This window comes from Cariama cristata, unplaced genomic scaffold, assembly GCF_000690535.1.
Source record: "Cariama cristata isolate BGI_N322 unplaced genomic scaffold, ASM69053v1 scaffold556, whole genome shotgun sequence".
Lineage (NCBI taxonomy): Eukaryota > Metazoa > Chordata > Aves > Cariamiformes > Cariamidae > Cariama > Cariama cristata.
Genome location: NW_009622424.1, coordinates 29,515 through 51,440, shown reverse-complemented (window position 1 = coordinate 51,440; position 21,926 = coordinate 29,515). Strand labels below are relative to the sequence as shown.

At 40.7% G+C, this 21,926-nt stretch overlaps 1 protein-coding gene across 1 annotated transcript; it reads left to right on the top strand.

Moving 5' to 3' along the window:
• The first annotated feature begins 791 nt into the window (after positions 1–791).
• METTL11B (methyltransferase like 11B) lies at positions 792–17,193 on the top strand. Its single transcript, XM_009702304.1, has 4 exons — positions 792–1,035; positions 8,267–8,442; positions 13,991–14,240; positions 16,919–17,193. Exons 1-4 carry the CDS (start codon positions 792–794, stop codon positions 17,191–17,193), a joined length of 945 nt encoding a protein of 314 aa, XP_009700606.1.
• Positions 17,194–21,926: the final 4,733 nt, after the last annotated feature.

Genomic DNA, 21,926 nt, shown 5'->3' with positions numbered 1-21,926 from the left:
GCCCACTGTAGTGGCCTGAACTTCCTTCTCTTTTCCAGCCAATATATTTATCTAAGTTTGTTAATGGGCAGTTAATGTTAATGTTAATGTTAATGTTAATGTCCTTTTGTTCTTCTGTGTATTTTGTTAGCTGAAGCAAAAAGCTCTTACCCTTCTCTGGCTTAACCATTCCTGTGTTCCTGGACAGCAATTTCTTCTAGCTAGCCTATGCAGATGGCATAGTCTGTACCATTGAAACCGATTAAATGGACCCGGGAAGATTGTAGTGCATAGAGAATGGCTTGCCCTGCCGCACACCGTGACAAAGCATGAATTTGAATCTTGCTTTCTCTCTGCTTGCTATAATCACAGGTTATTAGGACATAGAGTTTGTGTAGAGGCATGTCCACGTTCTGTCTTCTGGCCTCCCTCTTGGGTGCCCCAGACTGAAAAACAAATAGTGAGGGAGAGACAGAGAAACAAAATCACCTTGTGATATATAAAAGAGGGAGATGGGAGATCCTGGATAATATCTGAATTTCTTTGAAGTGAAGGCTGAATAGAAAAGTATAATTGAATTAAAGCCACCCTTTTTTGGAGTAGATATACTTTTACCTTGGCTAAGCAATTTCCTGGTTGAGTTTTTTATCACTTCCCAGCACCTGCTCGTTTCAGAGGGTGACACTCCAGAGATTACTCTGAGCCAGTGCCAACAGCCAGCATTTCTCACTCCCCTCTTGCCCGCCTCCACCCCCTGCACTGCTCTAGACACACACCCCGATATAGAATGACAGCACATTGCCACAATTTAAATGACACTGTCTCTGCCTCTTCAGAAGGACAGGTCCTCCAGAGAACACCAGCCACGGCAACTGTCCACCCTTCCAAAAAACTTCTTCATCATGGCGTATAAAGCGGCACATTTGGCCTTTAAGTCGCGCTGGGACAAGACAGATGAAGAACTCTGTCGGCACAGTATGTCCTTCATCTTGCATAAGGCAATTCAAAATGACTTCTTTCAGAGTTACCTTTACCTGCTGGAAAATCTCCCCCTGGGTGAGTAACTGGTGGGCAGGAGTGTCTGTGTGCGTGTGTGATTGTGCTCCGGAAAGATGTATCATGTTAGATGGTAGACTGCAGACACATTAATGACAGTGAGTAGTAGTTTTAAGAAGCCCAGCTAGAGAGACTACAGTGCTAGCTGAACCATTCGGCACTCTGTCTCTCAGCTCCCTCTAATTCAGTACCCTGTTTTACCTAAATACTCCACAGATTGTTAGAGAGGGGCAGGGGAAAGATCACAAGACTGAAAGGAAATTTGGTTTCTGGCTGATGGTTCCTTTTTTTATCACCATTTAAATAAAATGTGCATTGACCTGTTTGGAACTTGGAAGGACAAATGCAAAACTAGCAGAGCTGACAGGTCTTACTTTCTGTTGCCTGATACCTGTTTTCTTGTCATTCAGTGTGTCCACAGCCTAATCATTTGTATCGTTTTGGACAAGTGCTTGAAAGGTAATGATTTTAAACCTTTTTTTTTCAAGAGTCTTTGTAATCTCAATCTCTGCAGCAGGCCATCTAACCTATTGTTTGTTATCTGGGAGGAAAATGCTTCCAAAATTTTTGTTTATAGCCAAATTTCAGTGAAAGCAACTGGTACAGGATGCCAAGACATTTTTTTTTAGATGCAGAAAATGAGTGTTCATTTTTTATGAAAATTTGATCCTGAATAAGAAACAAAATTTCCTCAGGACAATGTGGCTAAAAAATAGATTTGACTTTAGTCTGTATTATGTTAGCATGTCACTTTCTAATCAGAATTATTCAGCCTTCACTCAATGTTAGAACTGTAGAAATTTAAGGTGGAAAGGATTTATGTCTGTGTAACCTGTTAAACTACTCTTCACAGTAAATTTGTGAGGGCTCCTTCCAAATTGAATGATACATTTAGGTGAGAGGATTATCTTACCTGATTGTGTGAAACTATACAGACCCCAGTGAGAACTGTGCTCAAGATGGCAGAATTCATGAGTCTTGTAAAGAGAAAAAGCATTTCCTTGTTATCTTAGTATTTTGATGTGGCTTTTCAAATGCAGCAATATCTGCAGCTGTTTGAAATGAAACATTGAAAATAAATTCTCCTATCCCTAGTGGTAGGTAGCTGTGAACAATGGAAAGGAAGGAAAGATAGAAAGGAAGGAAAGTCAATTATAGGTCAGTGGAATCTCAAGAAGTCTATAAAAACCTTATTCTTTCATTTGTTTTGAAAATAAACAAAACATATTAGAAACTGAGCAGGATTTCCTACAGTGTTAACTGTTACTGTAGGTACTAATAGATCATTTTAAGGCTAGAAGGTACCACTATGAACATCTAGCTTAGAATTTCATTTAAAAGTTCCTGCATCATGCTTGTAACTTATGACTGGGTCACAGTATATGTTTATGAAGACAAAAATACTTTGGTTGAAGGGCTGTGAATGACTGAGAATCCATCAGTCCATCACTAAGCTGTTTCCAGGCCTAATTGCTTCACTCTTGTAAAACTATATTTTATTTCTTGTCTGAATTTTATTTTAATTTCCCTTCCCAGCCAAGAAGCTTTGTAAAATGCTCCTATCAGACTAAAGATCCCCTCTGCCAGGCTTTTCATGACCTGAATCATTAAAACTTCACTAAAGAGCTTACAAGCTTATTGCCAACCTATCCAAATTAGTTTGACTCCACGGAAAAATGTGCTGTAACTCCAGCCTTCATGTGAACATGCAGTATGTCTGTTACTCCATGGTTATTGTCCTGAAGCAAAAGTCTGCATGAGGACAGGTACTGTGGGGTAGCTCGTGCACTGTGAATACACATCCAAGAAACTTCACAGCATGCTAGGATGTCATGGTCTGGACAGGTGGACAATTGAATGGTAAAAAGTGGTGGGATGACTGGGCTTAGAAAGTCATGGTCAAATCTCAAGGTCAGTGAAGTACAGCAAGAGTCTGCCCTGGGACCTATCTTGTTTAACATCTTTGTCAATAACCTGGAGGAGATGAAGGACTGCTTGCAAGAAAGGAAGAACCTTTGGCAACAGCAACGCAGGCTGAGCAGTGGTTGACTGGGGAGCAGCCCTGCTGATAGGGTTTTGGTAGACAGCAACTGAGCACGAACCAGGATCATGTCCTGGCAGCAAAGGCGGCCAACAGTATCCTGGGCTGTATTAACAAAAGCATAGCTAGTTGATTGAGAGAAGTGATTATCCCCTTTTATGCAGCCATTAGGCTATATGTGTGGAGTCTTGAACTCCCAATGCAGGAAATGACATGGAGTGAGTTGGATGACCTCCAAGGTGGTGAAGGAACGGGAGCATATGCGCTGTGAAGAGAGACTAAGGGAATGGGGCACGTTCAGCCAGAAGAGACAGCTTCAGGGAGACTAAATACCATCCTGCCAGTACGTACAAGAAGACCATGAAGAAGATGGAACTGAGGTCTGCACAGTGCTGTAAGGCAGGAGGACAAGAGACAGTGGCCATAAATGGAAACAAAAGAAGTTCAGACTGGCTATAAGGTTTTGAAGACAGTCAGGCATTGGAACAGGTTGCCCAGAGAGGTCGTACCATTCTCCATCACTGGAAGATTTCAGGACCTAGCTGAATAAAGTCCTGATGAACCTCATCTGACCTCATGTCTGTCCCTGCTTTGAGCAGAAGTTTGGACTAGAGACTTCTTTAGATCCCTTCCAACCTGGATTATCCTGTGATCCAGTGCTGTCTGTGATGGAGAGGACAGAATGTGGCGGGTCTGAACATCTCTGCAAAATGACATTTTCCCGTTCAGTTCAGAGTGGAACTGAGCAGAAACGAATTGAACTTCTCAAGCTTCAAGACTAGATCCAGATATCTCTGTGTAAACAGTATTGAATGACTAAAGCAACACTAAGACTGTGACCTGGCAGGGTAGTTAAGCATGTCCTTAACCCTAAACATGAATAATAACACTGAAATCAAGCCTCACATTGAAACTTGCAGTGCTGCTCAGGATCAGCAAGGTAGAAAGTCAAGCTACGTGAACTCCACGTTCCCCCTGCTCCATTGCTAGGTTCAGTGGTGGAGCACTTTTAGGCACGTTTACTTATGAGCTGAACATATCTGGTATCACAGCCTGTTACGAGAAATATGTCACTTTTAGAGACTGGGGTAACATTTATAAATAAAAGACATGAGTAACTTTAGGCCTTGATCCAACAATGTACTTAAATGTGTGTGAATGCCCTTAAGCCCAGTGGACTTTAATGGAACTACTCAGATGCTGGACATTATGCGTGTGTTTACATGGGCTGTGGGACTCAGTGCCAGTGGTGCGAGATCTGCAGTGGAAAACTAGGGTGATCGGTCCGTAGAGACATACATTCCCGTGTGTGAGGCACGTGTCTGTAAGTAAAATCTGCCTTGGGGTGGGCTGATGTTCATCCTCTATAAAACAGAATTTAAATGGTTCTCGGACCACAGTGGAGAGGTGAATTCTGCCCTGCACCCAGATAACTATTTTTCAACTGATGCACAAAGCAGATGTTGCATTTAAAAGGGAATACTTAGCCAAACTGGAATTAGTTCAGTATCTTGCAGAAAGCAGTTGGAGCCACAAAATAATGTTCACAAATAAAAACTTCAGAAAAATTACTTGCAACTTTTACTTCTGCCAAGGAAATTTAGCTGAGTAAACCTTGCAACCAAGAACTGTAAGACAGTCTCCTGCAGGTTGGGATTGCACTCAGTCTCACATATTAAGTGGTCCTTTTCTCTAGAGATTTAGAGCAGATGCACTGGGAAACAAAATTTTTAACTGATCCATAAGAAAATATTAGAGATAATGTTTTGGACATTGCAGAGTAAAAGGGCTTAGGTAGATACTCTCTCTCTAGTCGAGAGATTGGCATTCAGCTGTAGATCACCATTCTGCCTCCAGACCGTGTTTGCAGTGACTAAAAATTATTAACATCTCATGACTGTGGAGTGACCTTTAGGGAGCCAGTTCCTGTTCTCAGCCTGCTTTTGCAGTGGGTTTGTTTTAAACATCTCCACTTGCAGGACTTGCGAGCAGATTGAGCTGAGAGACCAAGTGTGCCATGAAAAAAGTTCCATCTTACTTTATTAGAAACACGTTTCTAACCTTAAACCTTACAAGTTACCTGGCTTAACGCTGAAAACCTTGTCTGTGAAAGTCAGCTGCCCCTCCCCAATGTCTGGGAGACTTGCAGCCTCCATCATCCTCTCCTGCCTATGCCCTACTTTACAAAGTTCATTGAAATCAGGCTGTGTATCCGTAACAGATCTCACAAGTATTTCATTTCCTGATGCACGAGATAGCCCCACATGGGTCGTGGAAAGGGAGATGCCTCTGGCTAGGCAAGTCCTGTGATGAGAGGGAGGCATGCTGGAGCAGAACCACAACACTAACTGCCACCGAGGACATGTGTGCCTCCTCGCGCTTCTCTTTTGGGGTAGATTCCTGCAAGCTGGCAAACCTCCCTCTCCCTCTGGTCCTGCTACTGGAGCCTGCATGCCAGGCACAGCTGCGAGGCAGATCAGAGGTGAGGTTGATTGGCTGAGTCTGGAAAATTGGGTTGCGCATTGGGAGAGTTGGCAGTGTTGCAAATTCATCAGAGGGAGGAATAACACTGAGGGAGCAAGAGGTACAAATCGTCCCTATGGATCACACACTGCATGAGTGAGACTGTGGGTCTGGAGGAGAAGATTTTGGGTACGGTGCCAGTCTTTACGTTGGCCTATATGCCTTGCATGCCCTCAGGTGGGAGACTTGCATAAAAAGATCTTTGCAAAGTTTGATGCATAGAGAAGACCTTATGGATGCTAAGCCCAGAGCTGGTTTTGGATGCCGGCACGTAAGGCAGGGCTCTGGGGCCCCAGCTGGCCTGGGAGGAGCCGCAGTCAGCTGATGGATGCATGCAAGTCCCCGCAGGCGTTCTGCAAGCCTGAGACTGGTGCTGAGTGAGAAATCTGAGAGCACGCACTACAGATCTGATATCCTGAACAGACTATCGTCCCAATGTGTTGCCTAAGGTCAGACTCATGTTTTGAGTAGAAGGACTCTGAATATTTGTTGTTCGTACTGCCAGCTGCCTGCAACACGCAGTCCTAGTGCGCAGACAGCCTGTAAGTGTCTTTCCCTTCAATCTAGCAAAACGGGCTAAATCACTGTCCCTTGATAGGTCCATTAAACAAGCCCTAGAAATCATCACTGGACTCTTATATGGAAGATCATGCAAAGCCAACATGCAGGGATTCAGTTCTGTTCACCAGACAGGCTGGCATCTGAAATGGAGAAGAAAGAGACACAGAGAAAACAAGATGGTGCTGCTCCCAGGGGAAGATGGAGATCATTTACTGGAAGAATCACAGCCACCAATGGAGTCTTTTTCCCAGGCTCTGGGAGCCACCCTGGCCAAGTTGTGCTGAGGATTGGCTGCTGCCAATTAATTTCTTCAGCTAAATGGTTTCTTCTGAGTATTCAAATGTAATCAGTGGAGTGTGTAAAACTCCCAGGTTTGACCCTTGCTGGGCTCAGTGCTTCTTGTGGTATAAATTTCTCAGGCATAACATAAATGTGTAATGGATTAAAGCTTTAATAGTATCCGTTCAGCAGTTGACTTAAGCAGGTGATGACAAGAGGGGCTGGTAATGCTGCTTTTGTTGGATGAAGGATATGTGGGGCATGCTGCTTATGTGTAACCCAATAGTACTATTCTGTTGCGAATGGTCCTTGGTGGTAATTATTCCCCATCCTACTTCCTTTGTCTCCCCCTCATTTTCCTCCAAAATGTCATTCTCCTGCTGAGGATGGGCAGGCACACACTTATCATTCCCTGCTGAGCTTGCTTGCCCTCAATAAATACATTCCAGGCTTATATTCAGGGCCTCTGGCCTAGCTCTCATCCTCTGCATGGAGGGCATAATTCCCATTCCCCAGCCAGCGTAAGCAAGACCCTTCCCGGCAGCGACCGGCAGCGCTCCTGTGGAAGTTTAAAGATGCAGTGACAAAGCACAGCTCCCTGGTCCTTCTGTGTACGCATCCGGCAGGGAGCTCTCCCCTTCTGTTGTTGCTAACCCAAAAGGTGTTTGCTGCTGGATCATTTCCAGTTCCTTCAGTATGCTGGGAATCTGCAGTAGAGCTGGTCTCACACTGCAAGGTGGTGCTCGCAAAGACTTGTTCTCAGTGTGACTCCATCCCTCCTTATTGCTTAGCTGTCACAAACGGGCTTGTAGTTGTGGTGGTGTTGGAAGATCTGTCATACAGACAGGAAAATGCCTGGACACTTGTATGCCCACGAGACAGTCAGAGGTGCTGGTTTCCAAGCAAACTGTTTATGGCCTGCCTCAATCCAAACTTTTGAGCTGCAAAATGTAACTGCTTTTGAGATGCCGATACATATCAAGTATAGAAAAACCTAGGATGCAGAGGATAGACCTCAGGTTTTTAAAGAATCAGAGAAAATAGCCCTTTGCCCAGCAAAGCTCACAGGTTTTAATAAAACAGCTTCAAACTTATGATTGCTGTATATTACCAGCAAAATACCCAAGCAATGAAAAGAAACATCCAAGCCTCTGGCACACAGGAACTTTCCAGTATATCACCCACTGATTATCTTGCTCCTTGATCTGTGACAGATGAAAATTTAGGACTGTCTCTTCTAAATTGTTTCCCCCCCGTATACTCATTTAGGCCTGAGACTACCATCTGCTCTTTGGTTCAGCTTACTTGGAGTGCCACAGACTGTACAGTATCACTAAAAATAAACCAGAGCAAGTGCCTCATTCATCCACTCTCTTCTTGGTGCAGTCTCTGTGCAGCTGTCAATGGCTAGAAAGCATATATGGAAATCTGCAGAACAGTTAGGTTTGTTATAGCGGAAATGATGACCCTGCATAGCAATAAATGGTGTCCACAGCTTTTCTGGGAGCAAGTCAAACCCCTTGCTCTCTTTTGGCATGCATGTTCACTTCAAACTTGAAATGATTTTTCACTGACATGAAAACATATTGTGATGACAAAAAAGATGTCTGAGCCTGGGAATCACTGAATTTGCCCAAGGAGGGGTGTATTCCTTCAAGGTATTGCAGGATTAAATCCAACACCTTTCCTTCCATCTTTGCTTTAGAAACAGCGGGTTGGTGATTTGAAGGCTCAATTTAAGTTTATAAACTTAAGTTTATAAAGAGCAATAAACTAAACCAGAAATATCTGTCATTAACAATAAAACAGTGATTTATCTGCTTGCAGTGAAACTTTACGCTTTGACAAGTCAAGTTATTAATGGGGAGATGCAGTTCTACGCCAGGGCCAAACACTTCTACCAGGAGGTGCCAGCCACAGAAGAGGGAATGATGGGAGACTACGTTGAGCTCTCCAATCCAGACATTGAATCCTCCAGGGAGTTTCTCAGGAAGTTTGTTGGGGTGAGTCATCTAATCCCATCTTCTGCAAGAAGCAGTGGTGATGTGTCATAAATGACATGCACTGTGCCCAGTCACATATATTTTAAATGGCACCATATGTCATATTTGATATGCAGTCGCAGGTCATAACTGGTTGTCATTGGGTCTAGTAATGTATTCTGCCAGGTCATGCATCATAATCATGAATACACATTTTGCCTGGCCTTATGTCTTTATTTACCGGTTTTGCACCGTTTTCTTACACTCCAAAGCTGCAAAGAGGATTGTGCGAGGAGTTCTTATAGCTGTGTTTGTGTGGGAGATTAATTCTCACTGCAGGGCTGGGACCTTTCATGATAAAATCCTTGCTGGCTTCAGTAGGAGGTTTGTCTGGGCAAATTCCTGCAGTCCATTTGGGAAAGTAGCTGAGACTAAATGCCAAGTTTCTGTTTTGCCTATTTATAGATATTTCTGAGAATGCTGCAACAAAATCTAGCCCTTCCCCCCCCCCCCGCCCCGCGAACATTAGGAGTATATAGAATAAGCTACCCGTTAGGGAAAATATTTTTTTCTGGAACATTCCAGTGTCACTGGGGACCTCTGCAAGCAGATTTCTAAAGGTCTGTAAACATCTTCAAAGGTCTGCTTTGACCTGAGATGCAAAAAGCTGCCAAGTGAGATTTTAAAAGCACTTACAATCGCAGTATCATTTTGGCACTTAGGTTTCTGAAAATCCTGTTGATGCCTAAATGTGTCTTTGGGAATCTGCATATCTTTAAAAGTGTGGCCTGGTGGTTTTCTGACTGCTCTTCCCTCTTCCCAGGGGAAAAGCCCACTAAATGAGCTCAACAACAGTATTAGATGCTAAAGAATACACAAAGCTACAGGAAAACAAATTTCTTAAGTTCTCCTGCTCCCAAAATTACTAGTTCTATAAAATACTACCATAGATCTTTCATTTTCTGCTCAAATGTACAAATTTGGGATGGCCAGATGACCTTTTTTTAGTCTTAATGATCTACTATGGGAAAAAATCTCAATAGGTTAATTAGATGTTGTATATAAAAAAGGGCACAGTTTAAATGGATTGGGATGGAAAATGAGTGTGGCTTAACGACAGATAGAAGTCCTGTATAGCAGTGAAGGGCAACTGATGGCAAAGTTTGCTGTACCTGATAGAGGGAGGCTTTTGGGGCAGTGAGCCAGCAAAACACAAGTGAACAGCTACATATTTTTTTTATTAACAGTCATTTGTGTTAATGGTAATGCAGAAAGGCTTCACAACATTTCAAAGCCTCTCTGTATCAGGCTTTCTACAACCACAGAATAAGAAAATACAAAGGAAGTTCAGCAAGGCAACTGAACCTGATGGTAAAATGGCATTTTCAGAAAAAATGAAATGCAACTTATAAGCCTAAAGCCAACTTAAGGCATATTCCTTAGATTTTACTTAAGTCTTGTTTTAAGGTCATTTGTGGAGTTCAAGTGATACATACGCATGTACTCAGGGAAAGATTTCACGCTTCCTAGATGTCATATAGATTCAGTTTCCTGAACGGCAGGTTTATATCACACTTTTATGCTTTCTTATCTCCAAGACCCAAAAAGGAAAGAAGTGCAGTCTGTAGCAGGGTTTCACATGCCAAAGAGAAATCATACCCAATGCATCAGGTGTGATGACAGATACAAAATACTCCAGAGCAGAGTTCCTGCTCCTATTATTAGCCAGGGATAGAAAGGATACTCTGAATGGCCAAGATCAAACAAGAAAAAAAAAGAAAAGGAACAGAAAGGAATATGCACATTTTGCTCATTCTGATTTAGTTTGTTAAAGCCTGTCCTCTGTTGAGATACAGTCAATTGGTTATGTTACTTATGGTTTATTTTCCTTTCTTACTACTGCAATTTGAATCCTACTCAACCAGATACAGATATTTACTGGCTTTCTCTAGTAGTGACTTTATTATAAAGCTAATTTGAGTTATGTCTTCCCAAGTTTATGACTCTGTGAATAATTTATTTTTTCCATTAAGTTGATCAAGATAGAAAAAAGCAATTTGCTTCACCCTAATATAAACTATAATTTCTTTTTTAAAGAGAAATTTAACAAAATCAGAAAATAGGAAAATTAGTTTCAGATCAACGAAACATATTTCATTTAATTTTTTTTTATTGTTTTACCGTCTGAAAAACTTTTCCCTTTGTTTTCAGGAGTTCAAGTCAGCTCCAAAATGAAAAATGCTGTTTAGAAATGAAAAGTTGACAAGTTGCTTTTTTTCCTTGAAAGTTGTGAAAAAGAAGTATCTTGACATTTTCAACATTCTTTCCCATGTTTTTTGGCTATAACTGTTCTCTAGATTTGAAATAACAGTTTCACAGAGAGTTTTATTCTTCCAAAACTTTATTTTCTGGCAAAACTACTGCTCCTTAAAAAACAGTTGCCCAGTTCCACTCAAATTACCCCTCTTGAGTTAGTTTGGCTGGTGTGGAAATGCCACACAGTGACATTTCCCTTGCATGACTGATGTTGCATACCTTCAGGTGTGGCATTTCTTAGCATGATTCTTAGCACCACTGTAAACTGAGCTACAGATTTCTTTACCATTGGAGAATTTATCTTGCCTGGGCACATGGAAGGAATTACAGAAAGGACTAAGGACTTCACTTATATTTTAGCCTGTCTCCTTCCCAGGCAAGTCAAACTGAGTTAAAAGTGCCACTGTGCTCAAGTTAAGAGGTTTTATGTGTGTGTGGGCAGAACTCAAACCAAGAGCAACATTACTTGAGCCAACAGTGCTGTACAGACAAGCTATAGGCTGTCTTAGGTACAGTCATTCTTGAAGGGTTATCAGCAGAGCTATAGCACTGCATATTTATGGCAATGTATTAACACCAGTTAAAGCCTTGATGTCCACCTAGACACTGTGTTTTCAAATGCCGAATCCAGAGGTAATGTGTAAAAAAGGAAATAAAGAAAACAAAGAAACTATTAATTCAGGAACAGTTGTGAGCTATAGGTGTGTGAAATAACGCAGACGGAGATTATATTAACTTTATAGCTCCCTTTCTGCCCTCGGTTCACCTGCCTGATTCGTTACTTGCTGAATGAAAGGCTTCTCAAAAGTGATTTTGCTCCTGTTTCATCAGGGGGTGGAAGAGATGTTGTTGAAAACCTGATTTATTTTTTTTTCAACTTAGAAGGAAAACCACCGTGATTTTTATCTATTTCTTGAACTCTGATTTCTTTTTTATCCTACATATCTACACTGCCTTCCTGCCCTTCCAAGACCTGAAGTAGCATTAAGAACATATTCCACAGCTCTTTTATCCCTAAGGAAATTTTTGAATGCCCTATTTAGCTTTACAGAAGAATTTTTGGGGGTGTATTTGTCCTAAATGATAGTGATTCTGGGTAATGAGAAGCAGGTCATCAAAGGAGCAGTCAGGCTTAAATTTTGAAGCCTGTTCTGGCTTAAAATTTTCACTTACACTATTTTTTTAAATAAGGAGTCTGATATTCAACTCAATTAGGCTTTTGGGAAAATTATTGGCTTCCAAAGAAAATGTTAATACCCTGTCAAAACTCTGAGCACTTCCAAACTGAAAATATATTAGCTGAATACGGAATTATGTCAACATTTTCATTACAAATGGAGCTGTGGTGCTTCACAGGGCTTCTCAACTGACTGCCTGGTGCTCTCACTCCCTTTCAGCAAAGTATAGGATCAAGCTTCATCTCCCATGATTGTTCCCTTTCCTTCTTCTCAATGGCAAGTGGATGTGTCATCAGAGGGCCTTGCCATGATGCATCATGGGAGATGAATCCCCTGTTTCGAGTGAGGTGCTGGGACTATAGATTATCTAAAACACAAATGATGTCAAAGAAGTTAGATGGCTTTTTGTCGAATTCTGTTAGTTTTGGTAAATCATCCAAATCATCATTTCTTAACCAGCTTTCTCAAAGATTTTTACTTAATCACGTCAGTGTAGGCCTGTATGTATCTGCCAGCCAACAATTTGGAAATCCACCTTGTAAAGATCCAAGACACAGCTCCTTCTCCTTTCATGAACTCCTTGTTACAGCTTAGTCTGGTCCTCAGTAAAAGCCACATGCTCCTAAGTGCAGCCTGTGAATGAGGAATGGCTCATATTTTCTGGCTAACTACAAACAGGTAGTCTCCAGAGTCCAATAGGGTTGAAGCCTTGTGGGCTCTTGCACACATAGGGAGATTAATCTTCCTAGGTATACAAATTGGGACCAGCAGCCCTGCAGACTGGTGAGAGCCTTTGAGGTCCTTGTGCTCTTTCTACAGTTACTGTATGTAATCAGATGCTCAGCCGGGCTATTCATAGTCATGTCATTGACGGTACTGTCCTTTGACCTTAATAATCTACTGAATTACTGACTGAAGCAAGGCCAAAAACGCAATGAGTTACGTGATTTACACTTGGTCATTACAGAGGGGGTCTCCCAATAAGGAGGAAGAGCAAGACTCTTTCTGGTCTTATTTCCTTTAAGAGCAGCGAGGTTGCAGCAGGGACTTTGGTCCATAGGTTTCACCTCAACACTCAGTTCCAGGGGACAGGGAAAAGGTGTTTACATTTGCTTTTAATATATTTATTTAACAGATAACTTTGGACAGGAGAGCTCCAATCCCACAGTCAGTGCATGTACAGACTTAAAATTTCTGTTTTACAGAACAGCAGCAGGCCCTTAAGAGCCTTTTTATAGCTAGAATGGAAGCTTTAGAGGAGAAATACAGCTTTAATTATATAGCTCCTTTTACAGTGACTCATTATTTTCTCATAGACATAGCTTTTGTGCCACGTTTTTTCATATCTGATCTCTGTCCAGAGATGATATTTATGAAGGAAAAAAGAACAGTTAAGCAAAATCTACTTAATCATCTTTCTTGTCTATGCCTAAAAAAGAATGCTCCAATCCAAATTTTTTGAGTTGTCATAAGTTACCTACAACTCTAAGATCTCCATTCAAACACAGCTCGTTTTGAAAACTGCACTCTGACCCCAAGGATTCTGTGTATCTGCAGACATGTCCATGGGCACCTTGGGAGTTCTGTGCTGCAGAAGTTACTTCTTGCATGCAATGTTTGCTATATGCATACTTTTTTGTTAGGCCTTTACAGGGTTCAGAATGAGGCTTATCTAGCCATGTAGTTGGCTGTGAGGTAAGAGTATTTGACAGATGGAAGTTGTAAGGACTTTACAAAAACCAGTGAATCTTCTGAGAAAGCTAGGAGCTTGTGAAAGGTTATGTCTCTTCTTATACCAAGCAAAAACTTATTGTACAGCAATAAATGCAGGGCTGCAATGAGGAAGTCCCATCAACAGCAACCTGGGAACACAACAGCCCAGCTTGGCTCACACATGAGTATCCAAAGCTGTATCGATACTGTCCCAGGTTCTTAGCAATCTTGCAACAGCCCTGCACAAATAAGGAGACAAGACACTAGGCTTGGTGGGGTAAAGGCCATAGCAGGTAACACAGTTGCTATGATCTTTGAGGTAGTGTTTTTCAGATTTCAAATTATCTTCTTATATCCCACAGGGAGTGGGAAAAGCTGGCACCAACCGTGCCCTGGACTGCGGCTCTGGGATAGGTCGTATCAGCAAGCATGTCCTGTTACCTGTTTTCAAGAGCGTGGAACTGGTGGATATGATGGAGAATTTCCTGGCTGAGGTTCCGAACTACCTGCAGGGCAAGGAGGACAGAGTAGAGATGTATTATTGCAAAAGCCTCCAGGAGTTTACTCCAGCCCCACAAAGATATGATGTCATCTGGATTCAGTGGGTTTCAGGTTAGTTCAGCATGATTCATCCAGCCCAGCAACTCAGAGAACTATATAGCCTGTGCTAACGTTTATGTTAAAAGAATGGTGCAGCTGTAAAAGGAGGTTCTCAAATCTTTGGGACTGCTTCCTAAAATCTCACAAGAGAATTCTGAGAATTCTCCCCAGCCACATGCATAGTGGGTACAAGTCAAGTTCGGTTCACAGTGGATACAAATCAAGTTTGGTGTTTTTCAGATCACGTACTGGACGAAGGTACATGTTCTTGGAGAACAGCCTGCATACTAAGGTGCAGCTGAGGAGTAGGCCTTATATATGGGTTTTCTTGAGCAGCAATCCTCCTCCTTAAGTTGCCAGTGCTGCAGACAGATACATGGAGTTGGCCTCAGTTGTGAGCAGGGATTTCTGATTCTGATGATTATCCAGACTTGGGGGTATTTCAGGAAACAATATGAAAAAAGCCATAGTGAAATCATGAATACTTGTAAACCAGATCATGTCTTATACATTCACTGATGCTTATCAAACAGGTTCACTTAGTTATGTCTCACAGTACCCCCTTATACAGAAAATATTTACTGCTTCTCCTGCAGCCACCCCAGCAAATGCCTTGCAGCATTAAAAGCAGCAGACTGGCAATCAGATTATGTGGGTTGTGTTCCTTACCAAAAGAAAAAAGTTCTTAATTTTTTTCTAGAAAACCTGCTGCAGTGCCTAACTGTCCTTCCAGAAAGAAAGTTTTCTCCTAATCTCTGAACCTAATTGTCAATGGTGCAGTTTCAGCTGGCAGAAGTCATTATTCTAAAGCACGAGAGGAGGCCTGAACAACTTCTCTCCAAAACCCTGGAGATGGTTTCTTGCTAGGCAAAAAGACAGATAAAGGTAAAGAGATTAGCACCGGAGATGGTTTTATTCAGGAACTCTTATTTGTCCTCTACACATATTCTTAAAAAGTAATGAAACCGAGCTTCTTAAAACAGGTCTTTATACCTGTACAAGCAAAGTGCCTTAGAACAGTATCATTTCTCTTTGTATTTTTGCTTTTCTCAAATAAGCAGTCATTGTAGTAAATGTAGCTCCTGCCTCATCTTTTGAGCAAATCCAACTCAGCATGAGACTGAATGAGCTAAGCGTGTCTGAGGCTGTGCTGATCAGCTATGTGACTGCTAACGAAGGTAGCATATGCCTTTTCTTTAGCATAGACATAGATCTGAATCTCCTCCCTCCATCCATGTCGCTGAAATATGTAGTGATTTTAAATATTAATCAAACTTCTACCCCGATCTTAAATTTGGCTGAGATATGCCAACAAGTTCAATGCTTTTTGGTAGAGTGAGGGCAGGACTGTCTGGTAGAGAGCAACACCATGAAGATCTCACTTTCTTAGGAAAGTAGGCTAAAAGTTAAGTTAAGAGAACATTAAGTTCCAAATTAGGTGTTTAAAAGCTTCAATGAATCTTGCCAATGCAATCTTGATTTGTCTTTTGTATGCATAAATATATGAGCCCAGGCTGTTATTTTACGAAAAAATAAAAATGCAAGCTTACATTTCATATAGAAATTACCATTTTCCTTCAACTTGAAAGGTATTCAGCTTTAGGCTTTGGGTTTTTTTTTATTTGTCTTTTTTTTGGGGGGTGGTTAAAGAAACCTGACATGCTATGTCAAAGTGTGGTTTTGAAATGACAACTTCCATTTATAAAAGTGTAAATCTTCAATCAAGAAAACTAAATATTTTGACTAGAAAATATAAACAATTATTTTTTTCAAGTTTTTCGTTCAGTTTCTGACCACCTGTCCTTGTTAATTCATTTTACATGTTTCACATGTGAGAGTTCTCATTTTGATCTTCTCTGAGCCCTGCACTACTGTTCTCTGTGTAACAGAAGTATTGATCTTTGAGAAGGAAGGATAAAAAACACCATCTCAATGATGTATTGAAAAAAGTACTGTTTTTAAATGTATATGGTATGTGCAGAAATCGCAACGGTATGGGGTAATATAAAGAGTTTATTTGACAGTTTTGAAGGTCTTGCATTCCTCACTGGATCTTTGATCCAGGACTCCTTTGATGGGTACATCATGTTACACAAAGTTACAGAGATCTGTAGCATTAAAAGACAGAAGGTACAGTTAGATTATCTAGTTTGACCTACTCTGTATCACAAGCTGTTATATTCATTCCTTTACCCTTGTACTGAGCCGGTAGTTTGTGTTCAATTAAAACATATCTTGAGAAATTCAACCGTGCTTGATTTGAGGACTTCAAGAGGTGGTAAACACCACTTCTGTTGGTAGTTTCCAATGGGTAATTACTTACACTGTTGAACAGTTGTCACTTATTTCCAATGTGAATTTGTTTGGCTCCAGCTTCCTGCCACTGATTCTTATTATGACTTTAACCACCAGATTAAAGAACCCTTCAGCACCCAGTATTTTCTGCACTATTCCCATTGACTTCTGTCCACATCTGTTGCTACTACTAATATGGATTCTAAGTATTGATTTGAGTTTGTAACTGTTGATCTTATTGATTTTTCCAAGATTTCATAATTAAATCTGGCAGGTCTAGAACTTCTGCAATTCATAGGGTAAGGAGACTCAGTTCAAGGCACCATTCTGATGTGTACAGGGGGAGTCTGTTTGAATGGTTCATAGTGATCTATTTTCCATCTTTCCATCTGTAGGATATCTGACAGATAAAGATCTCCTGGAGTTTCTCATCCGGTGCCAGAATGGCTTGAAGGATAATGGTGTTATCATTCTCAAGGACAATGTAGCCAGGGAGGGCTGTATCCTGGATTGTCTGGATAGTAGCGTGATCCGAGACCTGAACATCCTCCACAGCCTCATTGAAATGAGTGGACTCACCATCCTACGAGAGGAGAGGCAGGAGGGATTCCCTGAGCAGTGTGTCCCTGTCTGGATGTTGGCCATGCAGAAAGGCCCTGGCCATTCCTGATTGCATAGTGGGACTGCAGAGGCTGGACTATGGGTGAACCGCAGGACTGGCAAGGAGAAAAGCATCTGCTAGCATCCTCCTAACCATGCACTGCTACTACTACAACTCTAGGGCAGCAACTCCTAAAGGATTGGGAGAGAATTACAATTACAATTACAATTAATCTGCTTCTAATTCCTGCCTGCTTCATCATTCTCTCCATTTTTAAAAGCCTTTCTAACGGCTCCTTGTCAGATCTCTCTTTCATTAAGGAGTCAATACTGGACAAAACTCAACTTATAGAAAATAATTAGGTCTGAAGTTTCTGTAGTGGCTGATACATTTTGGAGTGTTCTCTATGAGGTGCTAACAAATAAGCCTGGTTTTTACTATGGCACTTAAATCTTCTTGGAATTTAAGAAGGATCTGTCAGATCAGTGAAGCAGGACATTCAAATAACTTCTGGAAAACTTTACCCAAATTTTGACTGTCATTGCTATCTGTACTTTAAAATATTTAAACCAAAAATGTAAGGAAAGTTTTATCCATTTATTGGCATCAGCTATGCAGTGTTTTTTGTGGGTTGGGTTTTTTTTCTGCATTTCTGTCAGTTTGGACAATAAGACAACCTGGTTAATTTTCCATTTTTAGGAACTATTTTATCTTCCTGATGTTTCTGCCATAGAACAATAGTGGTGTGTAAGGGTTTTCACACTCTAACGGACAACTTAGATGACAAATACATGCATGTTTGCATTGAAATTTTGTGAAAAGATTGCTCCACAAATTACATTCTGGAAAATATTTTTTCAAAACGTTCACAGTGGAAACCACTTGAAAGCTTCTCTTTATTATTCATACCACTGTAAATTTCTTTCTTTCCCACATTCAGAACAAGTCTGGCACCATATGCAGGGCTAATGGGATTTCATGGGGCGTTAATAGTGAGACTGTAAGAAGAACTAATACAGTATTGTATTAATTAACAACTGTACTAAACTACAGAGGGTGTTAGTGTAATCCAAAAGCATCTATGATTTATGTTCAAACAGCAGCTGTACAAGCCTGGATTTGAAAATACTAACACACATACCATCTCCTTAAGGCTCACAGAAATTACACATGAAGCTTCTTGTCCTCTTCACATAGGCACAGAAAGTTCTATGGGAGGACAGAAGTTGATTTTGCAAGAAAATTCAGACATTGAAATTCTGCTTTGTTCTGAATGAAGACAAGAAGGGAGAATTTTGAAATTCTTTATGAAAGAAAACCACAAAACCACAGACTTTTCAAAGCTGATTGATTAAAAATTTTCAATTAGACAAAATCAAATATTGCTTTTGAGTTGGACTTTTAAAATAATTTACACTTAAAATATTATTAATTGCAGTAAAAAGCAAATTGAATATGTCTTCTTCAAAATTTTAGGAACTAGTGATAACATTAGAATGGACTGTTCTGACTGTCAGATTTTTTATCATGTTTTATTCGCCTGAAATGCGATTCTGGCAAAACTTATCAGACTTCTTAAAGAGTTGCATTATGACAAACCTCCATGTTCGAATGGAAAGGGATTCTATAAAACATCCTCCACATGACTGTAGGCACAATTATCTGTGTCAAATATTGTCATCTGTGCTAGATTAACTCACATAGAAGCCTGAAGATAACAAGATCAGGGAACTTCTGAGCTGGATTTTAGTACACTTTGCCATCCTTTGATAACAAATCTCCAGTTTTGGTTTTAATTGCATAATTCATCGTCCCTAGAAATATGGTTGCATATGTTGAGAATTTCCAATTTATGGTAGAGGGCTTCCTGCTGTCAAATCTTATCCAGTAGTTGTTCTTTTAATGTGCCATCACTAATTGTATCATTAAGAAAAACAAACCTGGTGATTTGGTGAATATTCTGGCATGTCATATAACCTAGAAACCTATGGTTCCCATGACACAGATGCTTCTGGAATGTTTTGGCTAATTCTTCCATTCTAATCAACTGGTAATGGACATAAATTTAGTGTATAACATTGTTAAAAACCCTAGGTGAACACTAACATTCTGGAGTTGTCCCCAGAACTAAGTGCTTCAAATTCCCTTTAAGCCACTACAATGCTTTCTATTCTGCCAAGGCTGCTAAAAGCTGGTGTGGTCTTTGCCTGCATACGAGTATGTGTGGGTATCTAAAGGAAACCCAGTCATTTGTTTTACAGGGAAGAGGCATCAGTCCTATAGTTAGTAACACTGGTTAGCAGTAACAGGAGAATATTTAAACCCTTTATGTGGATTACGAATTAATTTGTCCTTCACCGTTTTTTCTTCCAGCCAGAGACATCTGCCATGGTGCAGAATACTTGGGAACTGCTGGACATCCTAGTACAATTGTGTCTGTGCCAGGCATATCTGAATGGTGTTGGTCACTACAATGGTGAGAGAACAGCATTGTGGAAATAGGGAAGTAAGCAATTTTATACAAATCTAAACAGCTGCCACATCTCACAGGGCAGAATATATCAGCTGTTCACGTACACACCAGAGTGGGTGCAGTTCAGTAATGAGAGACGTGATTCCAAGATAGCTATAGAATGTGGTTTAGGATGAAAAGTAGAATATAAATGACGGGTATTGTTATCAGTGAAATACATTTTTCAAGGTAAAAACATTCTTCCTGTATTTTGTACATCTTTCCTATTTGAATTTCCAGAATACATATACAAAAACATATAATGAAAATTGGTGCTCTTAACTATGTGAGAACAGAGACAAGTAAAATCTTAATTTAGTAGAAAACCTTTATTTCATGGTTCCCACATTCCTGGAAATTAATGTTTCATGGCTATGTTGCTTCCACAGTAAAATATTAAAGCTTTTCTGGTGACATAATGAACGTCAAGAGTAAAGAAACACAAACCCTCTAGGGGTTTAAATGCATGAGATTGCTGCAGACTGAATAATATTTTCGTTTCCTCATTTTCCAAGGTATATTTTAATTCAAGAACTCCCAGTCAACCAGTGTAGGCCACCCTTAAATGTTCATGAATTTGGGTAAGGGCCATTCTTGGCTTAAAAGTTCAGGGCTCTCTGGGCTTTGCCATAGTGTTTAACAACAATAATGAACCACAAATTTCAAACAGAAGATCTTGCTTAGAAATCATCTGTGTATCAGTTGCTCTTTGGTGTTCAAAGACTGGATAATCAACTCAGTTGCTCTGCCTCAACTTTCGGGTTGTTTCAGTCATGCATTTAAAGAAGTCTTTAGCTCAGCAGATTGCAGTGGAAGTTTGAATCCCATTTGTTTGATGCTCATTTAAGACTTGTTCCTGATGGCGACATTGCCAGAAATTTAATCCAAGATCAAGACCCTGGCTGAGGCAAAGTTCACAGAACATTCAGGGTCCTTCAAGTTCAAGCCCTGATTCACCACCGACAGGTAATTGGTGAAATACCCAAGTAGTCCTTCAATCAGATGTTTCTCCTAGGCAACCACTACTCAAGTAAATGCTTAGCCAAAGTGCAGTAAAACCTGCTTCTGCCCTGTCACCATCAAAGCTCTTGGTAATGCTTGGTTTCCCCATATCATGTCCAGTGCATCTATTCTGTGTGACTGAAGACCAAATATTATCTTTATTATTTGAATGTGAGGTTCCTTGCAGAAGAGATCCTCAAGCCCTGACAGTAGCCCCGAAATGCTACTGCAACCCAAACAAAATGTAAGGAAGCAATTATTACAGCAGTCTGAAAAGTGATCCCAACTGTGCAGCTCCAGCAACCATCAAAGCTCAAGCTATTTGTGTTCTGAAGGCAATTCAGACATTACAAGTGTCCTTTCATTCCGAATTGGAAGAGAGCGCCATCGCTGAACGGATGCTCTAAAATATTTTGTTTCAGAAATACTGAAATGATCGTATCAAATATTTTTAGCTTGACTTTCTTGTTTGGATGTTTATATAATCTAGTCTAAACTGACATGTTACGTGAAATGATAATATATTATATAGTATTGTAATAGTTGAAGTGAACCATTTGTTTCCTACCAAATGTGCTGATAAAATCAGTACATTCCCTGCTCCCAAATTTAGTGAAACAAGTCAGCAATTTCCAGAGGAAACAGTCATTTCAAGAGGAGCAGTCCTGTCAAGAAGTATTTGCCCAGATTCTTTTTCTTCAGACATATCCCATCCATTCAGGCAGCTTGCAGTGTGCCTGGTCTAGGAAGCAGCTACCTTAGGCTTTTTGACAGGCAAGAAGAAGAAACTGGCACCTCCAGAGCAATTCAGACCACCTCAGAGCTGAACTGGCTTGAACTAAGAGAGTCTCCCCTCTCCCTGGTGATTGTGCAGTGGGGATGAAAGTGCATCCTTGTTATAACCAATTCAGCATCTTCATTGTTAATGTCAACAGAAGTGCAGCGTGATCTGAGGAGCTGTGACTGTCAAAACCAGAAAAAGGCATGGACTTGGATAACCAAACACCCATTGAAAATCAGAGTCGTGGTACTGGATCACTACATTAATGGGAGCAATATATCACTGCATAATGCCAGCTGACAAAAGCGTTGCCAGTTATTCCACTGAGTGCCCCGAGTACCTTTGTGCTATTCACTTGTTTTTTCCATTCTCTTAATCCAGGCTCCCCAGAGCGTTTACAATGGCATATCAGACAGTAGGCCTGTCCGGAGGAACTTGACTGTTATGTGTGATTAAAACCAGTTGTGTTGCATCCCATCCCTCTTCTCTTCCTTTGATGCTTCTTCC

What these genes read in the sequence shown, in the direction of transcription:
- METTL11B (XM_009702304.1), top strand. Translation starts at nt 792, where the DNA reads ATGACACTGTCTCTGCCTCTTCAGAAGGACAGGTCCTCCAGAGAACAC. An exon ending in GCTGGAAAATCTCCCCCTGG is followed by an intron (nt 1,036 to 8,266) that starts GTGAGTAACTGG and finishes ATCTGCTTGCAG; the next exon opens with TGAAACTTTACGCTTTGACA. An exon ending in TTCTCAGGAAGTTTGTTGGG is followed by an intron (nt 8,443 to 13,990) that starts GTGAGTCATCTA and finishes TATATCCCACAG; the next exon opens with GGAGTGGGAAAAGCTGGCAC.